Below are 18,262 nucleotides of genomic sequence, written 5' to 3'. Positions count from 1 at the left end.
TATATTCATAGTTTTATGCACTCTTTTGGTGGAGCTACAATAGAAGTTTCCCTTTGCTTTCAGTCCTTGTGCTAAGCTAGGCTAACCTAACCTAGCCAGGCTAACCAAAAGCAATGACAATGCTCCCCAGTATGTCCTCTGTCTCTGAATATGAGACACAAGATACGGACGTCCCTCAGGACGAGACACATGCTGGAGTCACCGGTTATTCAACACTCGGCTTCTTCTTCCCTCTCGGGAAGTCAAAGCACATCAGGACAGAATATTGAGTTCTTGGGTGTGTGAAAAAACACCCGAGGATCTATTTAACTGTATTTAGACGTATCGTCTGCTAACCTGGGTGTCCCCTGGACAAATAAGAACTTCACATGCAGCAGTATCTTTTGGTACATAGACTGTTTTTTTTTTATTCCAAATGTGTGTCTACATATTGAACATCAGAGGGCTGGAACCCTACAGTCACGCACACGCCAATATCAATACTAATGATGACAAGAGAATCATCAGCGCGTATCGGCCGTCTGTCCTGCTGAAGGGCAGAAAAAAGGAAACAAGTCAACGTGATGACATCGGGACTCGGGCGGCACGGACGCACACGCACACACACACGCACACACACACATTCCTGTTTTTTTCCTTATTCATAAACCATTTCTTTGTTTCATTTTCTAAACATTTTATACGCAATTTTATTGTTTACAAAAATATTAAAATAAACAAAAACTACAGGCACTGATCTGAAATAAAACTTCCATAAATTAAATATTTAAAAAATCCCCTTCTTTCGGTCGATGTGATTGGCCGATATGTGAATCCGGGTGACCCCCGACCTCTTACATGCCGGCCTCGAATCAACATGACATCAATTTTAAGGAGTTACCTCCAAAAAGGGAGTAGAGAGGGAAGGATAGTCCGATAAAGAAAGTGATATTACAATCTCAGTTGTAGTTTTTCTCCCTGGGAATGTGTGTGTGTGTGTGTGTGTGTGTGTGTGTGTGTGTGTGTGTGTGTGTGTGTGTGTGTGTGTGTGTGTGTGTGTGTGTGTGTGTGTGTGTCAGCTCTATTACTCACCGAAGGACAGTTGTACTGAGGAAGCTCCTCTCTTTTTAGGGACAGTTTAAAAATATTAGATTTGTGAAAAGAGGTGAAAACCTTTTGTTAACACCCTCAAAACCCCAAATAACACATTGTATTGAAATGCTACAACTGGTTTCACCACTAAAACACAAACTAAAATAATCAAAATGTTGCACTCCACTTTATCTGGAAATTGTCACAACATACATGAATTTGCATATCAAAGGAGAAATAATAATATAATATACCAGAATGACATCTCCCTTCAACAAATGCTGACTGCGTTGTGATAAAATGAGTCCCTCACCGTCATCGGTGTCCGTTTTCCCAAATCCGATCTTGTTGCCCCATTTGGACAGATTTTGAAATTGGAGGAAAAAACTCTGCAGCTGGACGTGATATTTGACTGGATTGTTTAATCTATTCTGATGATGTAACTTTAATTAGTTCAAACAACAGAAGAGCAGTTCAGTTTTTCTCTTTCTGAGGGCGTGGTTAGCCTAGCTTAGCATAAGTACGGGAAGCGGGGGGGAAAAATGTCCGCGGTTCTTAAATACACCCAGTAACAAGCTCACTGATTAACACATCGTACCTCTCTGGAAATCAGTACAAAAGAGGAGTTCTGGATCCACTTGTCTGCCCAAGCGGGCGGTTAAATCCAGTGTAGCATTACAGCATTGTGTAATTAGCAGCTAGCTAGATGGTTAGCTGTTAGGTGGCTAGGTTGCCACCTCCACCATGCTTTAATGCTAAACTGGTAACGGAGGATGAGCTGAAAAGGCTCGGCGGAATTGGGGGAGCGGCAAAGTACACTAGTAGCACACCTGTTAGCTAGCATCAAAGCCTGTTGGACCAAACAAGTTAGCCAAATTACTATCCAGCCGTCCATTGCTACCTAGCTAGAATGCTAATTGCCCCATGCTGTCATCACATTACATGTCATTTAGCTGACGCTTTTATCCAAAGCATTTCAACCATAAGGACACATGATGCTACACAGGTTGCAGAAAGTGAGCTTTGCTACGCTGTGAAAAGTGACTATCAGGTTGTTACATTGAACTCATTAAGTGCGTAACTTGATTTAAGTCAGTTTATGACAATGTCCGCTCGGCTGCAATTTTGTTTCTGTGGCAGTTTTAAGTGAGGCCAAATGTTTGTGCTAAGCTAGGCTAACCGAGTCTGGTCTCTCTCTCTCTATTAAATTCATGTATATGATATTTAGATCCATCTCAACTTGTCATTCTTTAAAACATTCTTTTTTTTAAAGACTCTTTAAAAAATGGTAGCGGAAATGTTCCACTGCGTATTCACTGATGCTAGTTTCCGATTGGCCGACTGTTACCAGGACGTATGATGTCTCCTGTCTCCTGGTGAAAGAGACGCCACGCGGCCCAGCGCGGCTCGGTACACTTCAGGTGATTGACGCGTCGACCTCGTAGAGCAGACAGTTTAATAGACATGTGAATGAACGACCCGGGGTCATGGAGAGCCGCGACCTTTCGGAGCCGCTCAGAGGATCGACAGATGACTGCACAGCTGCTCTGCTGCCGCGCGTGACCGTGTGCACAGCAGGTCTCAACATCTGGTTCAGTACTCAAACGTCAAGGGAAAGTCCTCCTCGCCGAGGTGGAGGACTGAGCGGGGGGGCGACAGATGAGCCCCCGGGACGATTTATCTGCACGTTTTGTTTGTCCGTCTGCAGCCCGACTCAAGTGACCAAGTACCTGTTTAACGGAACGTTGCATTCATCCACCTCGCGTACCGTTAAAGCGGTTTAATACGATCCATTCATGTTTCCCGCCATCAGATTGGTTTAGTCCGTCCGTTTAGTGGTTTGATCCATCGAACCAATGTGGCCTTGTTTCTAGGGACGACCCCTCAAATGGGTCAAAATGGTTTCCCCCAGCGGCCTCCCAGTTTTGGACCATATGTGTCATTGGGGCCGAAAACGTGGTTTTAAAACCTTGACCTTTGCCCCCCGCTGTTGACCGCTCACACAGCCTGCTTTTGCGTCAGTTGTGACCCACCAGTAAGTCCGTCGGCGGGCGCGTTGGCGTCCTCGGGGGCGGCTGTGGCCGCGGTGGGGGCGGCTGTGGTCTGCTGTTGCTCTGCCGCGGACTTGGCGCCCCCCCGCCCCCGTCGCTGTCAGCTTTGTTCGCCGGCATTGGTGGAGGCGGCGGCGGGAGGCGGGGCAGCGACATGGACATGGAGTAGTGGTTGTGGTGATGGGGGTTGTGTCGGAGGTGGTGACCCCCGGGGGGAGGCACCCGGGAGCAGGAGGACGTGGAGGAGGACGAGGAGGAAGGAGGAGGCAGAGGAGGTGTGAGCGCGGCCGGCCTCGAGCTCTGGATCCGCCGGCACTCCTGGCAGATTCGCACGTGGCTGCAGCCCTGCAGGAAGCCACGCAGCGGGGGGGGCGGGGCCACCAGGGCCGACGCCGGAGGAGGTGCGCCGGCGGCGGTGTGGCCTCCCAGCGAGTCTTCCAGCAACCTCAGTGGCCCCGGCCCCAAACCAGGGAGCCCTCCCGTGCCCGGCCCGCCCGTCATGGAGCCCACGCCGCTGTAGAGTTTCCCGTTGCTGAGGCGCATCTCGCGCACCAGGCGGATGGGCCGCGGCGTGGCCAGCGCCAGGCGCGACGGGTGACGCAGGACTCCGCCCCGGGCACTGCTCAAAGGTCGGCGGCGCCGGGAGCGAGAACTCTTCTTACAGGAGACGGCGTTTCTGAACTCCGTCAGCATCTCATGACAAACGGAGACCTGCGAGGGAGGAACGCGTTCATTAATCCCACAGATGTTCACACGAAACAGGATTCTGATGATCATTTAATCTGATGGCAATTAAGAAACGTGAAGGAGGACTTGAGCCTTGAGACTTGATTATGCATTTTTGACATGATTATTATTTTACGCAGCATTATTAAAAATGCAAAATGAACACATGTTACATCATATTTTAGAATGTTTTTAGACTAAACAGAAACTTTTAAATAAGAAGGTATTGCCTTCCGAGGGATATCAGTCAAAGCATTATAATTATATAAAAGGCATGTTTTGTTTTAATTAATATAGTTGTTTTCTTTGTTAACCTGTTCCTCCTACGTGGTTAACTGAGTTAGCCGGATAACTTTCAGGATGACGTGGTTCAGGCTTATCGGTTCCCTGAAGCAGGTTTGTCTGAACCTGAACCTTCATCTGGATCAGTTCTCCTCGTTGATGCAGGAGCGACATCCTCTGGCCTGTAGCGCCCTCTAACGGCGGTTCACTGGTGTTACATCAACTATTTACATCGACTTATTACTTTTTGTCGGTTGCTAAACGTCAGCGGACACAACCGGAGTCACGTGTGCAAAACTCTCCATCTGCACAGCAGCATCATGAGGACCGAACTCTAGATCCTTTCCAGTGCTTGAACACAGTGAACTTACGCACTGATCACATGACGTCATGACGCACACACAACCTGCACAACACTGTGGATCCACTGCACTTTGTTCAGATGCAACACGCTGCTGTCAGAACTGAACCACACATTCAACACGGAATGAGCCTCTGAAACACTGAGGACTCTATTCAGCTGAAAGTTGTTTAGACGTGTTAGTGAACACACACACACACATATATGTATATATACATATACACATATATGTATATATACATATATGTGTATATATACATATATGTATATATATTACAGTATATACAGGTAGAGCTCAGAATGGAAGAAGGAAGACGGGTTGGTGGAGACACAGAAGACAAAGAGCTGTTACTTCAGATGGAATAAGGCTTCACTTATGGACCATGTGGGGAACCACGTCTCTCACTGAGCGTTGAGGGTGGAACCCGATCTGCAAACATCCACAGTGGCGTCTGTGATGCAACTTCTCCATCACACAAACAGGTGAGAGGAGTTTCTCCTTTACCTTTTAGGTGTGATGGTGATGAGAACCTGTGTCCTGATGCTACAGAGGCCGGATCAGCCCTCACTTATTTGTTCACATTACAGTCTGTACTTTACTTTCTACCTTTTTCTCATTACTGTAATTCTGTAAATTACTACAGACGATTGAAGCAAACGGCTCATTTTTATTTACCTTAAAGAATTGTTATGTTCTAAAAATGTAATAAATCAAGTGAAGGAATGTGACTCTTTTCTTTGAAGAAAATCTTTGTATGACGTCACTGAAACGGTTCAAAGTGTGAAGATGAACAGTGAGTATTTTGTGTGTTTGTACTCTCAGTGTGTCCTGAGTGACAGTGTGTGTTGCACTGAGCCTGTGTGTGTTGAGAGTTGTGTTGCTTGCAGTGAGTTGTGAGGTGATGTGAGCGGTTTATCTCAGGTGTTGCTGTGCAGGTGGAGTCTGAGTTTTGCACACGTGACTCTGGTTGTCCTCGCTGACGTTTAGCAACCGACAGAAACTCTAATACAAACTCTGAACTACTACCAGATCTCTATTGAGATAAGTAAATTATAACCCTAAATATAAAATATAACATCATGTAAAATAAAAAATAAATAAATAAATGAAAACAACCAACACAAACAATCCAACTTAAATAAATGAAAATATAAAATACACAGAGAAATATCAACCAAAATTCATTCAAGAACATTTTATACTGTCAAAAAATGAGGAAAAAGACGCTCTTCCTTTAAGTTTATTTGCCGTATTGTTAAAAAATCCTGGTTTTGGTTCAAACTAACGAGACGGTTTGAGCGCCGATCCGCCTTCGAGGAGCCGACATGTCTGATGTCAATCATCTCAGTGATCTGAGCGGGATGATCGGACATTTGATCGACTTGAACCACGTACGAGGAACATATATAGAATCCCTGATTATTATGTGCTCACAAGCTCACACAGACACTTTAATACACAAACTCACACACACATACACACAAACACACAGACACACTTTAGTACACAAACACACACAGACACACTTTAGTACACAAACACACACAGACACACTTTAGTACACAAACACACACAGACACACACACACAAAGGCGGGTGACCTGCAGCTGAGGCCGGGGGCGGGGCCAGATGAAAGAGGAGGAGGAAGAGGAGGAGGGGGGATGAAGGGTTACCTCGTCCGTCTCAGCGCTGCGGCGCGTCGACCACAGGAACTCCATGACGGCCACAAAGACGGCGATGATGAGGCCGCAGATCAGGACCACGAAGATCCCCCCGATGTTCTCCATGCCGAGCCCTGAGACCCGGGGGGGGACATCACCATGAGGGGACGCGTTTGTCCTCCGGAGAACGTGCGCGAGTCTTTGACATGTTAACGCTGAGCTTATTAGCACAGCAGCATTAGCATTAGCATGAGCGTTAGCTCTGAACGAGAAGGACGTTTTGGACCTTCTGCATTCATTCACAACCGGACACCCACCTTTGGCCCGGTGGTCTTCCTCTTTGAGACACTGCCCCCCCTCCCACCAGCGTCTCTTCAGTATCTCCAGCCGGTTGCTCTCCTGCAGCTGTAGGATCCCCAGAGTGATCTCGTCTCTGTAGGGAGAACCTGAGGACGGAGGAAGGGGAACCACAGCATCCATCAGAACCTCTTCATCCACCGTCTGTCCTGATCCAATAAGAACAAACCCAAAGCTTGTCTGTCTCCAGGGTGAAGGATGAGGAAGACTTGGTTGGACGCGAGGCAGAAGGCCTCCGTCTCAGCCGGACTTCCTTCTCTTCAGCCTTTTCCAAGTGGATGGACGTTGTTTCCCTTCCTCACACTTTTTGAGAACGTGTTTCCTCACATTACGTCTAACTACCGAAAACCAAACCAAATATTCTCAATCACAGACTTTTATTTGTGTCTTTATATTTTATCACTGCTATTTTTACTTAATCAACGATGACGTGAAAACTCGTCCCATCAGTAAAACCCATTCAGATACAAACGTGTCGTTTTTTAATATTTGTTTTAGAACTTGATTGATTGGGTGAATAAATCCCTGTCTTGTCTGAACTCACACGCCTTTTCCTTCGGTCTGCTGTCGTCTCACCAGGTTCCACTGAGATACGTGAAGTAACACCAATTGTTCACCAGTTTCCTCTGATCGCCTCCTGGGTTCTGTTTCACCTGCTGGGTTGGGATTGATCCTTCTTGAGGGCAGAATAGGATCTGGGTGGATTCCAGTGATGGTTCATGTTTTCACTAATTACCACCTCAGGGATCGAACACCAAGACCAAACGACTTTAGAGCAGCTGCACCTTCTATTCTTCTCTTTTGAAGCTAATGCTATTCGGTTAGCATGGGAGACAGCGAGGGGGGGGGGCCCCGAGCTCCAACACTCCTCCTTGTTCCATTCTTCTCTCTATGGAGTCAGTTCAGTCTCAATAATTTCAAATGCACACAGAAAGACTCACAAATACAAAACGGACGGATGCACAAATCCTTGTGAATCTTTCTGTGTGCATTTGAAATGAGTGAGACTGAACTGACCCCTGATCAAATCTGTTCCTCCCACCTCTGTTAGCGATGCTAAGCTATGCACGAAACACTCTGCAGGCTGGCTTTAATTTGTCCGAGACCAGCATGATGAGAAGAGGGAGAAACACCACCAAGGACCAACATGTTTTCTGGATAACTTTTACCAGAAGAACATGAGGGAGGCTGAAGATAAATGTAGAAACTGGTTTCATTCCGTCTTTCTCTCTGAGCTCTAAACTCTTGTCTAAACGTGTTGTGGAATTCTCTCTACTTGCGCCCCCCCATCAGTAGAGGAACGCCCCCCCAGCAGAAGGCCCCGCCCCCTGTCACTCACCCAGGGGCATGCCGATGCCGTATCCCTTGGTGTCCAGCAGCCCTCCGATCTGCGTGAGGTTGCAGTTGAGGCTGCGGTAGTACTCGTTCATGGTGCTCTCCATCAGGAAGGCGTACCTGGAGTTGAGGACGCGGGCGATGCCCTCCTCCGTGCTCTTCACGAACACGCTGGGCTGCTTGGAGTACATGTAGTTCCACATCCGCTGGTACGTCTGGTACCGCGAGTTCTGGAGGAATAAGGGGGGGGGTCACTGAACATCCTGGTACCTTTGGTGGGTTCCAAGATTGAAGGTAAGTCATCAAATGTTCCTCCTTCCTCAAAGTATGACTGCTGGAACTCAACCCAGACATTGATCCGAGGCCCCCCGGCTCACCATGAAGAAGGTCATGGTGGACCCCCCGTGGATGGTGCCGTACTGGATGTTTGTCTGGTCGGCCAGATCGTCCGGAGACTCGATGGGGGCCTCCATCCTCTGCACGGTGAGAAAGGCCGCCAGGTTGGCCGTGTAGGAGGAGATGATGATGAGGGTGAAGGCCCACCTGAGGGAGCAGAGAGGAACATCAGCTTCCACCTACTTTTCCCCCAAGAACTCATCAATCATCAATCATCACCATGAACGCGGGAGGAGCAGCACCGGAGAGATGAGCGAGGCCCGAGGGACATGATGGGGACAGACAGACAGACAGACAGACAGACAGACGCAGACAGGTGATTACGTTCAATCAGTTCCCTGAAAATGATCAATTCTGATTGGTTGGACTGAGTGTGATCGTAAATATGTTTACTTGATGATGTCGTAGTTTAGTTACATTTGTTAGTCAGACAGACAGACAGACAGACAGACAGACAGACGCAGACAGACAGACAGACAGACAGACAGACGCAGACAGACAGACAGACAGACAGACAGACAGACAGACAGACGCAGACAGACAGACGCAGACAGACAGACGCAGACAGACAGACAGACGCAGACAGACAGACAGACAGACGCAGACAGACAGACGCAGACAGACAGACAGACAGACAGACAGACGCAGACAGACAGACAGACAGACAGACAGACAGACGCAGACAGACAGACAGACAGACAGACAGACGCAGACAGACAGACGCAGACAGACAGACGCAGACAGACAGACAGACAGACGCAGACAGACAGACGCAGACAGACAGACGCAGACAGACAGACAGACAGACGCAGACAGACAGACAGACAGACAGACAGACGCAGACAGACAGACAGACGTTGACGAAGGTCCCTCTGCCTCCATGAGGCTGAGAGCCGTCACAGTATTGATACTAATGGCTGCTCCAGTCCCTCCAGCTTCACTCCTCCATCTGTCTGACCACAGCTACTGGGAGTAAGGGAGGAGGAGGAGGAGGAGGAGGACGAGGAGGAGGAGGAGGACGAGGAACCAGTTGTAATTTCAGTCTCCACAGACGGATGTTTGCTTTGAAAACCTTTGTTGAAATTCATCTCTTTTAACGAGCAAACGAACACTCGTTAAACTTGTTGGAACTTGTTGAAACAGTTGGAGGCAATAAATGATCTGAGAATAATAAGAATAACTATATGAAGTAGGAGTAAACATCTACACACATATTGAATTGTATGGTTTATTCAGGTTAGAAGTCCCCAAACCGCCCGAACAGACAGAGGAAACATCTGGAGCGTTAGCAGCTGGTTTACGGAGGAGGACAGAGGACACGAGAGCAGCGGAGACGGAACGGGACATCACATGAGGACATGTTCACCTTCAGCCAATGTTCAGCTGAAGGAGGGAGACCCCCCCCTCCCCCCCACCCACAGCCGCGCTGCACCCACCAGACGCCGCTGACGCAGCGGGTGGAGAGAGCTCGCGGCATGATCTCCGAGCCCTGCTGCATGAAGCCCCCCACGGGGAACCACAGGCTGTTCCCCAGCGTGTACTGGTTCTCCAGGACGTCCCGGCGGTCCCGCATGCACGGGTGAGGGTTGTACCACTCGTAGGGGCTGAGCCTGCAGGGGGGGGGGGGGGGACACGAGATGAATCACCTTCATATGAGGATGATTGAATGATTGCATTAAGTAACTGTGTTCCTCACACACACACACACACACACACACACACAGCAGCGTGTTACCTGGCGGCGAGGAAGAGCACGCAGCTGACAGCCAGGTAGGCCAGCAGCATGAAGAGCCACACGGCCGGAGAGAAGGGATCCAGGAAGGAGAAGTAGCCGGGCTTACGGCTCTGAGAACAGAGAAGATGTCTTACAAATGCTGTGAAATCAAAACGTGACGTCAGTGTGTTTTTCTGCAACTTCAAATATTGATTAACGACAATCAGGAAGTTTTTACTGAAACCAACAATTAGGTGACGTCACTATGAGAAGCTGCAGTTCCTTGAATGGCCAGCAGGCCGTGCTGAGATGAGAAGGAAAAGATCTAATCTCCAGCTGGTTTCTGACAGCTGTCAATAACAAATAATCAAATAAATCTAAAGCTTCATTCCGTCTTTGATGTTTGTACTGAACTTTCACTCATCAACAAGACAAAGTTTAGGCTCCAATCATAAAGTTTCACTTTGGGGAGGTGCTAAGGTCTCCAGCTGGCAGCAGTGAATTGTGATAATGAGCATCTGGTCCTCACACTGACAAACACAACCTTCACTGTCTGACAGTCGGGGGGTTTGGGGGGAAAATGTCTCCTGCAATCACTCAGATCGACTTTCATTTATTTTGTGACCTTCAACTTCACTTTATGTAAATCATGAAAAACAACAAAAAAAGATGAAACTGGGAGCTTTGATGAAGCAGAAGAATTGTTTCCCATCAGGCACTAACAAGTGTGTGTGTGTGTGTGTGTGTGTGTGTGTGTGTGTTATTGTTTTCATTGGCTGATGCTACACTGGACTCACCGGGTTGACCCGGTACAGAATGCTGATCCCCAGAGTCATGAAGGGTTTGGAGAAGTCTATGACCTTCTCTCTCTCCGAGGTGATGGTGAAGCCGGCGACCGCCAGGTCGGCCTTCTGCGAGGGGGAGGGAGAGAGAGAGGGAGAGAGGGAGAGAGGGAGAGAGGGAGAGAGGGAGAGAGATTTTTGAGTTTTAGAAATCTTTGTCACATACACGACGACACTGAAGTCTAAATGTTGAGCTGCTTGGCGATCTGGACGCTGGCTCCACTGCGTTCTCCTCCTCTTGCGTCAGCCGGCCAGGATCCTCCTCGTCCACCGGATGGACGCCGCTCTGAGTCCACAGAAGCACCTTCCCTTCCTCTATTTATCTTCAGGATGATCTTCCTCATCCAGAAGACTTCCTGCTGGGTGTATCTCCCACTACCCTTCTTGCTCACGCCCTCCTGAGCAGTGCGAGAGAACTTCTCTAGGTCAGAGACGTATTCCTCCATGTGCACCCCCTTCATGTTCTTTGTTACCTTCAGGAAGAGCTTCACTCTCCCCCCCGTACCTGCTGGTCACCGTCCCACCAGAAGAGGCGCAGTCAGTGGAATCCCAGTCAGCAGAGGACCCAGATTCACCCTCTGGTTCTCCTTCCGTTCTTTGACCCCTTCTCAGCTCGAGAGGCTCCTCTGCTGCTCCTCGTCTTCCTTCTCTCCAGGGGGGCTTTACGTTCCCCCTCCTCCCCCTCCATGTCCTCAGCGCTGTTTTCAAACAGCATCTCATCAGCACGTGTCTCTTGACTTTTTCCCAGCTCCTCCGGCCCCCCTTCTTCACCCCCCCAACCCACCTGTTGAACCCCACTCACACCTTCTCTTCTCTCTTGGCCAACCTGTCTGACACCACCTGCCTCTTTATCCACCCCACACTCACCTGGCCCACCTGTTGGGCCTCAATCGTCCCCTCAGTCACTCTGTCACTCTCTGGCAGGCCGGCTGGACTCCACCCCCCCACACACCTCCCCCCCTCTCACACACCTGGCTCTCCCGCTCGTCCCCCCCCACACATCTGCCCTACCTGTTGGACTTCACTTGTCCCCCCCCACACATCTGCCCTACCTGTTGGACTTCACTTGTCCCCTACTGGCTCCTTTCACTCACCTCCCCACCCTGCTGGGCTCCACCCGTCCCCCTCTATCGTAACCTCTCCTCTCTCACTGACCCCACCCGCTCCACACACGTCCAGCACCTCGTCACAGGAGGCCTCTGGACCTGCCAGTCAGCTTCTCGCTTGGCAGACTTCATCTCCGGCTTCGCTATCCAGCAGTCGCTTGACTTCCTCGCTGTCACTGAGACCTGGATCACACCTGAGAACACCTCCACCCAGCCGCTCTCTCCTCTGCCTTCTCCTTCAGCCACACACCCAGACCCACAGGTAGGGGTGGTGGCACCGGTCTACTCATCTCACCCAACTGGAGCTTTTCTCTCTACCCTCTTCCACCGTCCACCCAACTGTCTCGTCTCTGTCATTCGCTCGCATGGCTTCTCCTACCACAGCTACGCCCATGACACCAACTAATTCTCTCCTTCCCTCACTCGGATCTCTGCCTGTCTGACTGACATCTCAGTGGATCCGCCCACCATCTGAAAATCAACCCCAGACAAGATTTAACTTCTCTTTCTGGGGAAAGATTCTCCTTCACGGGACCCGACTGTTAACTTTGAGACTCTGTGTTAACGTCCACTTTGACTGCAGGAACCTCGGCGTGACGTCGACAGCCGACTGTCCCTGACTCCAACATCACTGACAACACCATCCTGTAGATACTCGCTCTACAACATCAGGAGAACACGTCCTCTTCTCACTCAGGAGGTACTGATTCAGGCTCTTGTCGTCTCCCTCCTGGACTACTTTAACTCCTGCAGGTCTTCTGCTACCACCATTCAGCCTCTGCAGCTCATCCAGAATGCAGCAGCTCCACTGGTCTTTACATTACATTACATTACATGTCATTTAGCTGACGCTTTTATCCAAAGCGACGTACAATAAGTGCATTCAACCATAGGGTACAAACTCAGGAGAACAAGAAACAAGAAAGTGCAATTTCCTCAAATAAGCGAATTTACAATTTGCTATAGATGAGTGACGTCACAAGTACAATTTAAGTGCTGCAATTTGTTAGTCTTTAGTCGAGGTAGAGTCTGAAGAGGTGTGTCTTTAGTTTGCGGCGGAAGATGTGAAGGCTCTCTGCGGTCCTGATGTCTTCAGAGAGCGCGTTCCACCATTTCGGCGCAAGGACAGCGAAGAGTCGAGACCTAGTCGAGTGTTTTGCTCTCAGTGAGGGAGGGACGAGTAGTTTTGCAGATGCAGAGCGGAGAGTGCGGGTTGGGATGTAGGGTTTGACCATGTCCTGGATGTAAGCTGGACCCGATCCATTCACAGCATGGTACGTGAGCACCAGTGTTTTGAACTGGATGCGGGCGGCCACCGGTAGCCAGTGAAGAGAGCGGAGGAGTGGAGTAGTGTGGGAGAACTTCGGAAGGTTGAAGACCAGTCGAGCTGCTGCATTCTGAATGAGCTGCAGAGGTCGAATGGCGGTGGCAGGGAGACCTGCCAGGAGGGAGTTGCAGTAGTCCAGGCGGGAGATGACAAGAGCCTGAATCAGTACCTGCGCTGCCTTCTGAGTGAGAAGGGGACGTATTCTCCTGATGTTGTAGAGCGTGTATCTACAGGATCGCGTTGTCGCAGTGATGTTGGGAGTCAGGGAGAGTTGGCTGTCGAGTGTGACGCCGAGGTTCTTAGCAGTCGAAGTGGGCGTTAGCACGGAGTTTCCAAAGTTGACTGTCAGGTCCTGGGTAAGCGAGTCTTTTCCGGGAAAGAGAAGTAGTTCAGTCTTGTCGGGGTTGATTTTCAGATGGTGGGCGGACATCCACTGAGAGATGTCAGTTAGACAGGCAGAGATCCGAGCCGCCACCTGGGTGTCCGAGTGAGGGAAGGAGAGAATTAGTTGGGTGTCATCGGCATAGCTGTGGTAAGAGAAGCCTTGCGAGCGAATGACAGCGCCAAGAGAGTTGGTGTAAAGCGAAAACAGGAGGGGACCCAGCACGGAACCCTGAGGAACTCCAGTAGTAAGAGGACACGGTTCCGACACAGATCCTCGCCAGGTTACCCGGTAGGTGCGGCCATCGAGGTAGGACGAGAGAAGGGAGAGAGCAGAGCCTGTGACACCAAGTTCCTGAAGGGAGGAAATAAGGATCTGGTGGTTGACCGTGTCAAATGCAGCAGAGAGGTCCAGAAGGATGAGGACAGAGGAGAGAGAGGCGGCTCTAGCAGTGTGGAGTTGCTCAGAGACAGCAAGGAGAGCAGTCTCTGTAGAGTGGCCTGCCTTGAAACCTGACTGGTGGGGGTCAAGGAGGTTGTTACAGTGGAGATAAGAGGAGAGTTGATTAAAGATAGCACGTTCAAGGGTTTTGGACAAGAAGGGAAGAAGAGAGACCGGTCTGTAGTTGTTTTCTTCAGAAGGGTTGAGGGTGGGTTTCTTCAGGAGAGGGTTGACTCTTGCCTCCTTCAGAGAATTGGGAAAACAGCCAGATGACAGAGCGTTGTTGATGAGAAAGGTAAGGAACGGAAGAAGGTCAGGTGCGATAGATTGTAGAAGATGTGATGGAATGGGGTCAAGAGGGCAGGTGGTCGGACGGGCAGAGGTTACTAGGGTAAGAATTTGGTTAGGAGAGAGGGTGGTGAAAGAGGGAAGTGAGGGCGAAAGAGGTGAGGTCGGTGGGACGCGAGAAGTAGGTGGTGGGTTTGAGAAGGAGGAGCGTATGTCAGCTATTTTCTTGGTGAAGTAGTTGACAAAGTCTCCCGGAAGAAGGGTGGAGGGGGGAGGAGGGGTAGGGGGTTCGAGGAGATTGGAGAAGATCGAGAAGAGTTTTTTGGGGTTAGAGAATGAGGATTCGATTTTGGACTGGTAGAAAGAGCTTTTGGCAGCAGAGATAGAGGCAGAGAACGAGGAGAGGAGAGATTGAAATTCAAGCAGGTCGTCAGGTCGTTTATATTTACGCCATCTCCTTTCCGACGCTCGCATGGTGGCTCTCATGGCACGGACCGGTTGAGACAGCCACGGAGCCGGAGGGGATTTGCCAGTCCGTCGTGTCGTAAGAGGGCAGAGAGAGTCTAGAGAGGAGGAAAGAGTTGAGAGGAGAGTCTCTGCAGCAGCGTTTGGATGCAAGAGTGAGAAGGAGTCAGTTGAAGGGAGAGCTGATAGAACAGAGGATGCCAGCGAGGAGGGAGAGAGGGAGCGAATATTGCGACGAGCCGGTATAGAGTTAGTCAATGAGGGAGGTTTGTTAGTTATAGAGAGTGGAAGGGAGTAAGAGATGAAGAAGTGATCAGACACATGAAGTGGAGTTACAGAGAGGTTAGTGGTAGAGCAGTTTCTAGTAAAGATGTAGTCAAGGTGATTGCCGGCTTTGTGAGTAGGAGGAGAGGGAGTGAGTGAGTGAGTGTTTCTTGTTCTTCTGAGTTTGTGTCCTTATGGTTGAAATGTTCTTATTGTAAGTTGCCTTGGATGAAAGCGTCAGATAAATGACATGTGATGTGATGTGATGTGATGTGATGTGATGTGATGCTGTCCACTCTTAACCAAATCAATCGCCTGCTTGATCCCACCTGTCTTCTCCTGACTTCCCTGAACGTCCTGATGTTCCCCCCTGACCTCCTCAGGATCCTTCACGCCTCGTTCCTCTGCACCCTCAGCAGAGTCCTTTGTTGACATGCTGACATGTTCTGGCGAGATGTCCTTTCCTGCCACACCTGAAACATCTCATGTTGCCCACCACCGCGTTGTTCGTGCGCTCTGCGGTGGTCCACCAGCTCCCCCGCGGCCCGGCTGGAGTCCTCCACCGAGTCTGAGGGGCTCGATCCTCACGCGTCAGCCGGCTGAGATCCGTGGCGGCGTGCAGCACAACATTTGTCATCGGTCCTCGTGCAGGTCAACACCTCGAGGTCACAAACGTGTTTCATGGTAAAAGCAAAACGGACGCACAAATCTTTAGTGTTATTAGTTATTGGTTAAGGAAGGAAAATAACGTGAGACTAAATGTGAAAATGCTCAGTAAAAATATGATAAACAAACAAATAAAGTAAGACGAAGTCGTTAAGTCTGTCATGAATGGGTCACGCGTGTAATAGACGTGTTTCATTGAGGCCCCTGATGTTTGACCTCCAGGCGGCTTGATGAACGTGTGCTCGTGTCTCTGCAGGACATGTTCTCTGTGCAGCTTCTTCATTCCCACAAACAGGTTCCGTCAATCAAAGCCGGCGGAACCGTTGTCTTCTGAGGCCCGTTGATGGAATATTGATTTCTTGCTGTTAAGGGTGAGCTGTTACCGTGCGGCTCTGAGGACACTAACAGGTGGGAGCTCCTGCTGGTGGAGCTCCGGGAGGTAAATCATGAAGGTCCTCATGGCCCCGTCGCTGTAATCTACGCTTTGCACATCACGGTTTATTGTGCAGATTTCAGTGCAGTTTATGAGCAGAGGAGCCTGATGACATCAGGTCATTTCCACAAAGATCTGCACATTCCAGCCTCCTTTCAGAAAACCTCTCATCGTACTGCAGCAGGTTGTGACGTTCCTCCCTTCGTACCAAGCAGCAATGATTGACGCGCATTATTAAATGACATCTTATTATGAACTATAACATGTAATAACGAGTGTAACCAAAAACGTGTCTCTCAAAGACGTTTTGTAGTGAAAAGTCAAATATGTGGTTGTGGTTGATGATTCCAGGAGCTGCAAGGAGACGTTTCTGAACTCCAGCGTTATTATAATAAAAGCACATGACCTCTGTGAAAGAGAAAGCAGCCGGTTTGACCTCGCTGGGTAAACACGGCAGAGGGAGATGATCTCATTAAGTTTAAAGTCCACAGAGAAGATCCACGGCGGAACGTTTATGTGGACCCGAGACACCTCCTGCTCCTTAATGAACTCTTAATTGATTAACGAGTCGACGCTGGTCGATCTGATGTGACTTTCATCAGACACACAAAGTGAAGCCTGAAGCTTCCGCCTCAGGAATATTCCTCTACATGCTACGTGTTCTTCTGCGCTGCTGAGGACACGTTCCTCAGCGTCTTTTCCTAAATGCGACTGATTAAAGCTTATGGATGTTTATGCGAATCCATAAACATCCACTGAAATCCTTCTTGTTGAATGGAAGACTAGAGGTGAGGTGCTCAATACGCCTGGTTTCATAACACAATCACAACAACACAACCAGCCAAAGCTCCGTCACACGTGCTGCTGGTGGGTGTGGACTACACGCAACGTCTCGCAGCTCCACATCGTCTTATTATCACAACAAACCTCCCCCCTTCTTCCTCCTCCCCCACTCACCCGGTTGATCAGCTCGCCCACCATCCCGGTCCAGCTGCCGTTGGGTTCGGGGGCTCCGTACACCCTGTCGTCCACCAGCTTGATGGTGAAGGAGAACCTGAGGATGTGGGACAGCTCCCTCAGCATGTCCACGCAGAAGCCCTCGTAGCGCTCGTTACCGCCCAGCTGCTGGTAGTTGAGCTTACGCATCACATACGGGCTTTCCTGTGCGAAGGGAAGTGACATCACACACCAAAGGGGGAGCGACACACACATCTTTACATATCTTCACTTCCACTTGTGCCAAACTACCAGGATGGTGGTGACGACCAGCGTCTTGTTGGCCAGCGTCTCTGACGCGTTGAGGTCCAGGGAGGTGGCGTTCATGACCAACGTGTTGTTGGAGTACCAGGTACCAATCTGTGCATGCAGGGGGAGGGAGGGGGAGTTAGTGGAGGTGAGGAGCAGAGGAAGAAGAGCAAAGGGTGGATCTAAAACCTGCCGACCAGCAGTGAACCTCAGCATTCATTCGTTTTATTTATTCACTCTGCAGAGAAACATCAGGAACATCGTGTGTCCTCCACGTTCTGGCTCTGCCGCCAAATGTTAACTCAACATCTCGACTTGACCTCTGACCTCTTTATGGCCCCCTGGGTGCTTCTCCAGGATCTTCAGGGTGTAATTGGTCCTCTGGCCTTTGCTGTTGAACTCGATGTGACCCGTCATACCGTCGTACTCCACCTGAGCAGACAGAGACCATTAAACGCCAGCTAGCAGAGCTGCTCCACAGATAATAGTTCATGTAACATTGTAACATTGATCGAGTTGCCACCAATTCATTTATTCATTGATTATGAATAAAAAAGAACACACAACACCGGTGAGTAATCGACCTCTGAGGAGATTATTAAGATGTGAGAGGACCGAAAGGAACCAGGAAACACAGCATTGAACCTCGTGTGGCAGAATGAAGCTGTGAACCCCAACGAGACCCAAAGACTCCAAACAGAAGAAGCTGCTCATCAACGGCCCTTTGTGTCCCAGTAGCCACAGAGCTAGCCGTTAGCAGCTAGCTCGTCAGTAAGGCATCGAGCTGCTCGGCCCCACGCTAAATGATGGCTGGACATCCGTCCTCTGCTGCTGGGACGCGTCCTTCA

At 49.7% G+C, this 18,262-nt stretch overlaps 1 protein-coding gene across 4 annotated transcripts in view; it reads right to left on the bottom strand.

The window, feature by feature from the left end:
• Window positions 1–381: 381 nt before the first annotated feature.
• The window catches only part of LOC120826414 (glutamate receptor ionotropic, kainate 5), a 75,004-nt gene continuing 57,123 nt past the window's right edge, over window positions 382–18,262 (bottom strand). For 3 of the 4 annotated variants that reach the window (XM_040188676.2, XM_078081056.1, XM_040188678.2), the window contains exons 12-22: window positions 17,742–17,846; window positions 17,418–17,525; window positions 17,127–17,330; window positions 10,753–10,866; window positions 9,977–10,086; window positions 9,678–9,851; window positions 8,223–8,388; window positions 7,850–8,075; window positions 6,471–6,599; window positions 6,166–6,287; window positions 382–3,833 (exon numbers count right to left, since the gene is read on the bottom strand). In XM_040188676.2, the coding sequence (XP_040044610.2) occupies window positions 3,090–3,833; window positions 6,166–6,287; window positions 6,471–6,599; window positions 7,850–8,075; window positions 8,223–8,388; window positions 9,678–9,851; window positions 9,977–10,086; window positions 10,753–10,866; window positions 17,127–17,330; window positions 17,418–17,525; window positions 17,742–17,846 (2,202 nt within the window). In that variant the 3' untranslated portion in view covers window positions 382–3,089. The remainder of the gene's footprint in view (window positions 3,834–6,165; window positions 6,288–6,470; window positions 6,600–7,849; window positions 8,076–8,222; window positions 8,389–9,677; window positions 9,852–9,976; window positions 10,087–10,752; window positions 10,867–17,126; window positions 17,331–17,417; window positions 17,526–17,741; window positions 17,847–18,262) is intronic. The other variant, XM_078081057.1, reaches the window with a different exon arrangement.

This window comes from Gasterosteus aculeatus, chromosome 10 (genome assembly GCF_964276395.1).
Source record: "Gasterosteus aculeatus chromosome 10, fGasAcu3.hap1.1, whole genome shotgun sequence".
In the NCBI taxonomy this organism is placed as follows: domain Eukaryota; kingdom Metazoa; phylum Chordata; class Actinopteri; order Perciformes; family Gasterosteidae; genus Gasterosteus; species Gasterosteus aculeatus.
Note: the sequence above shows the minus strand (reverse complement) of the source record. Positions and strands in the feature narration are given on the sequence as shown.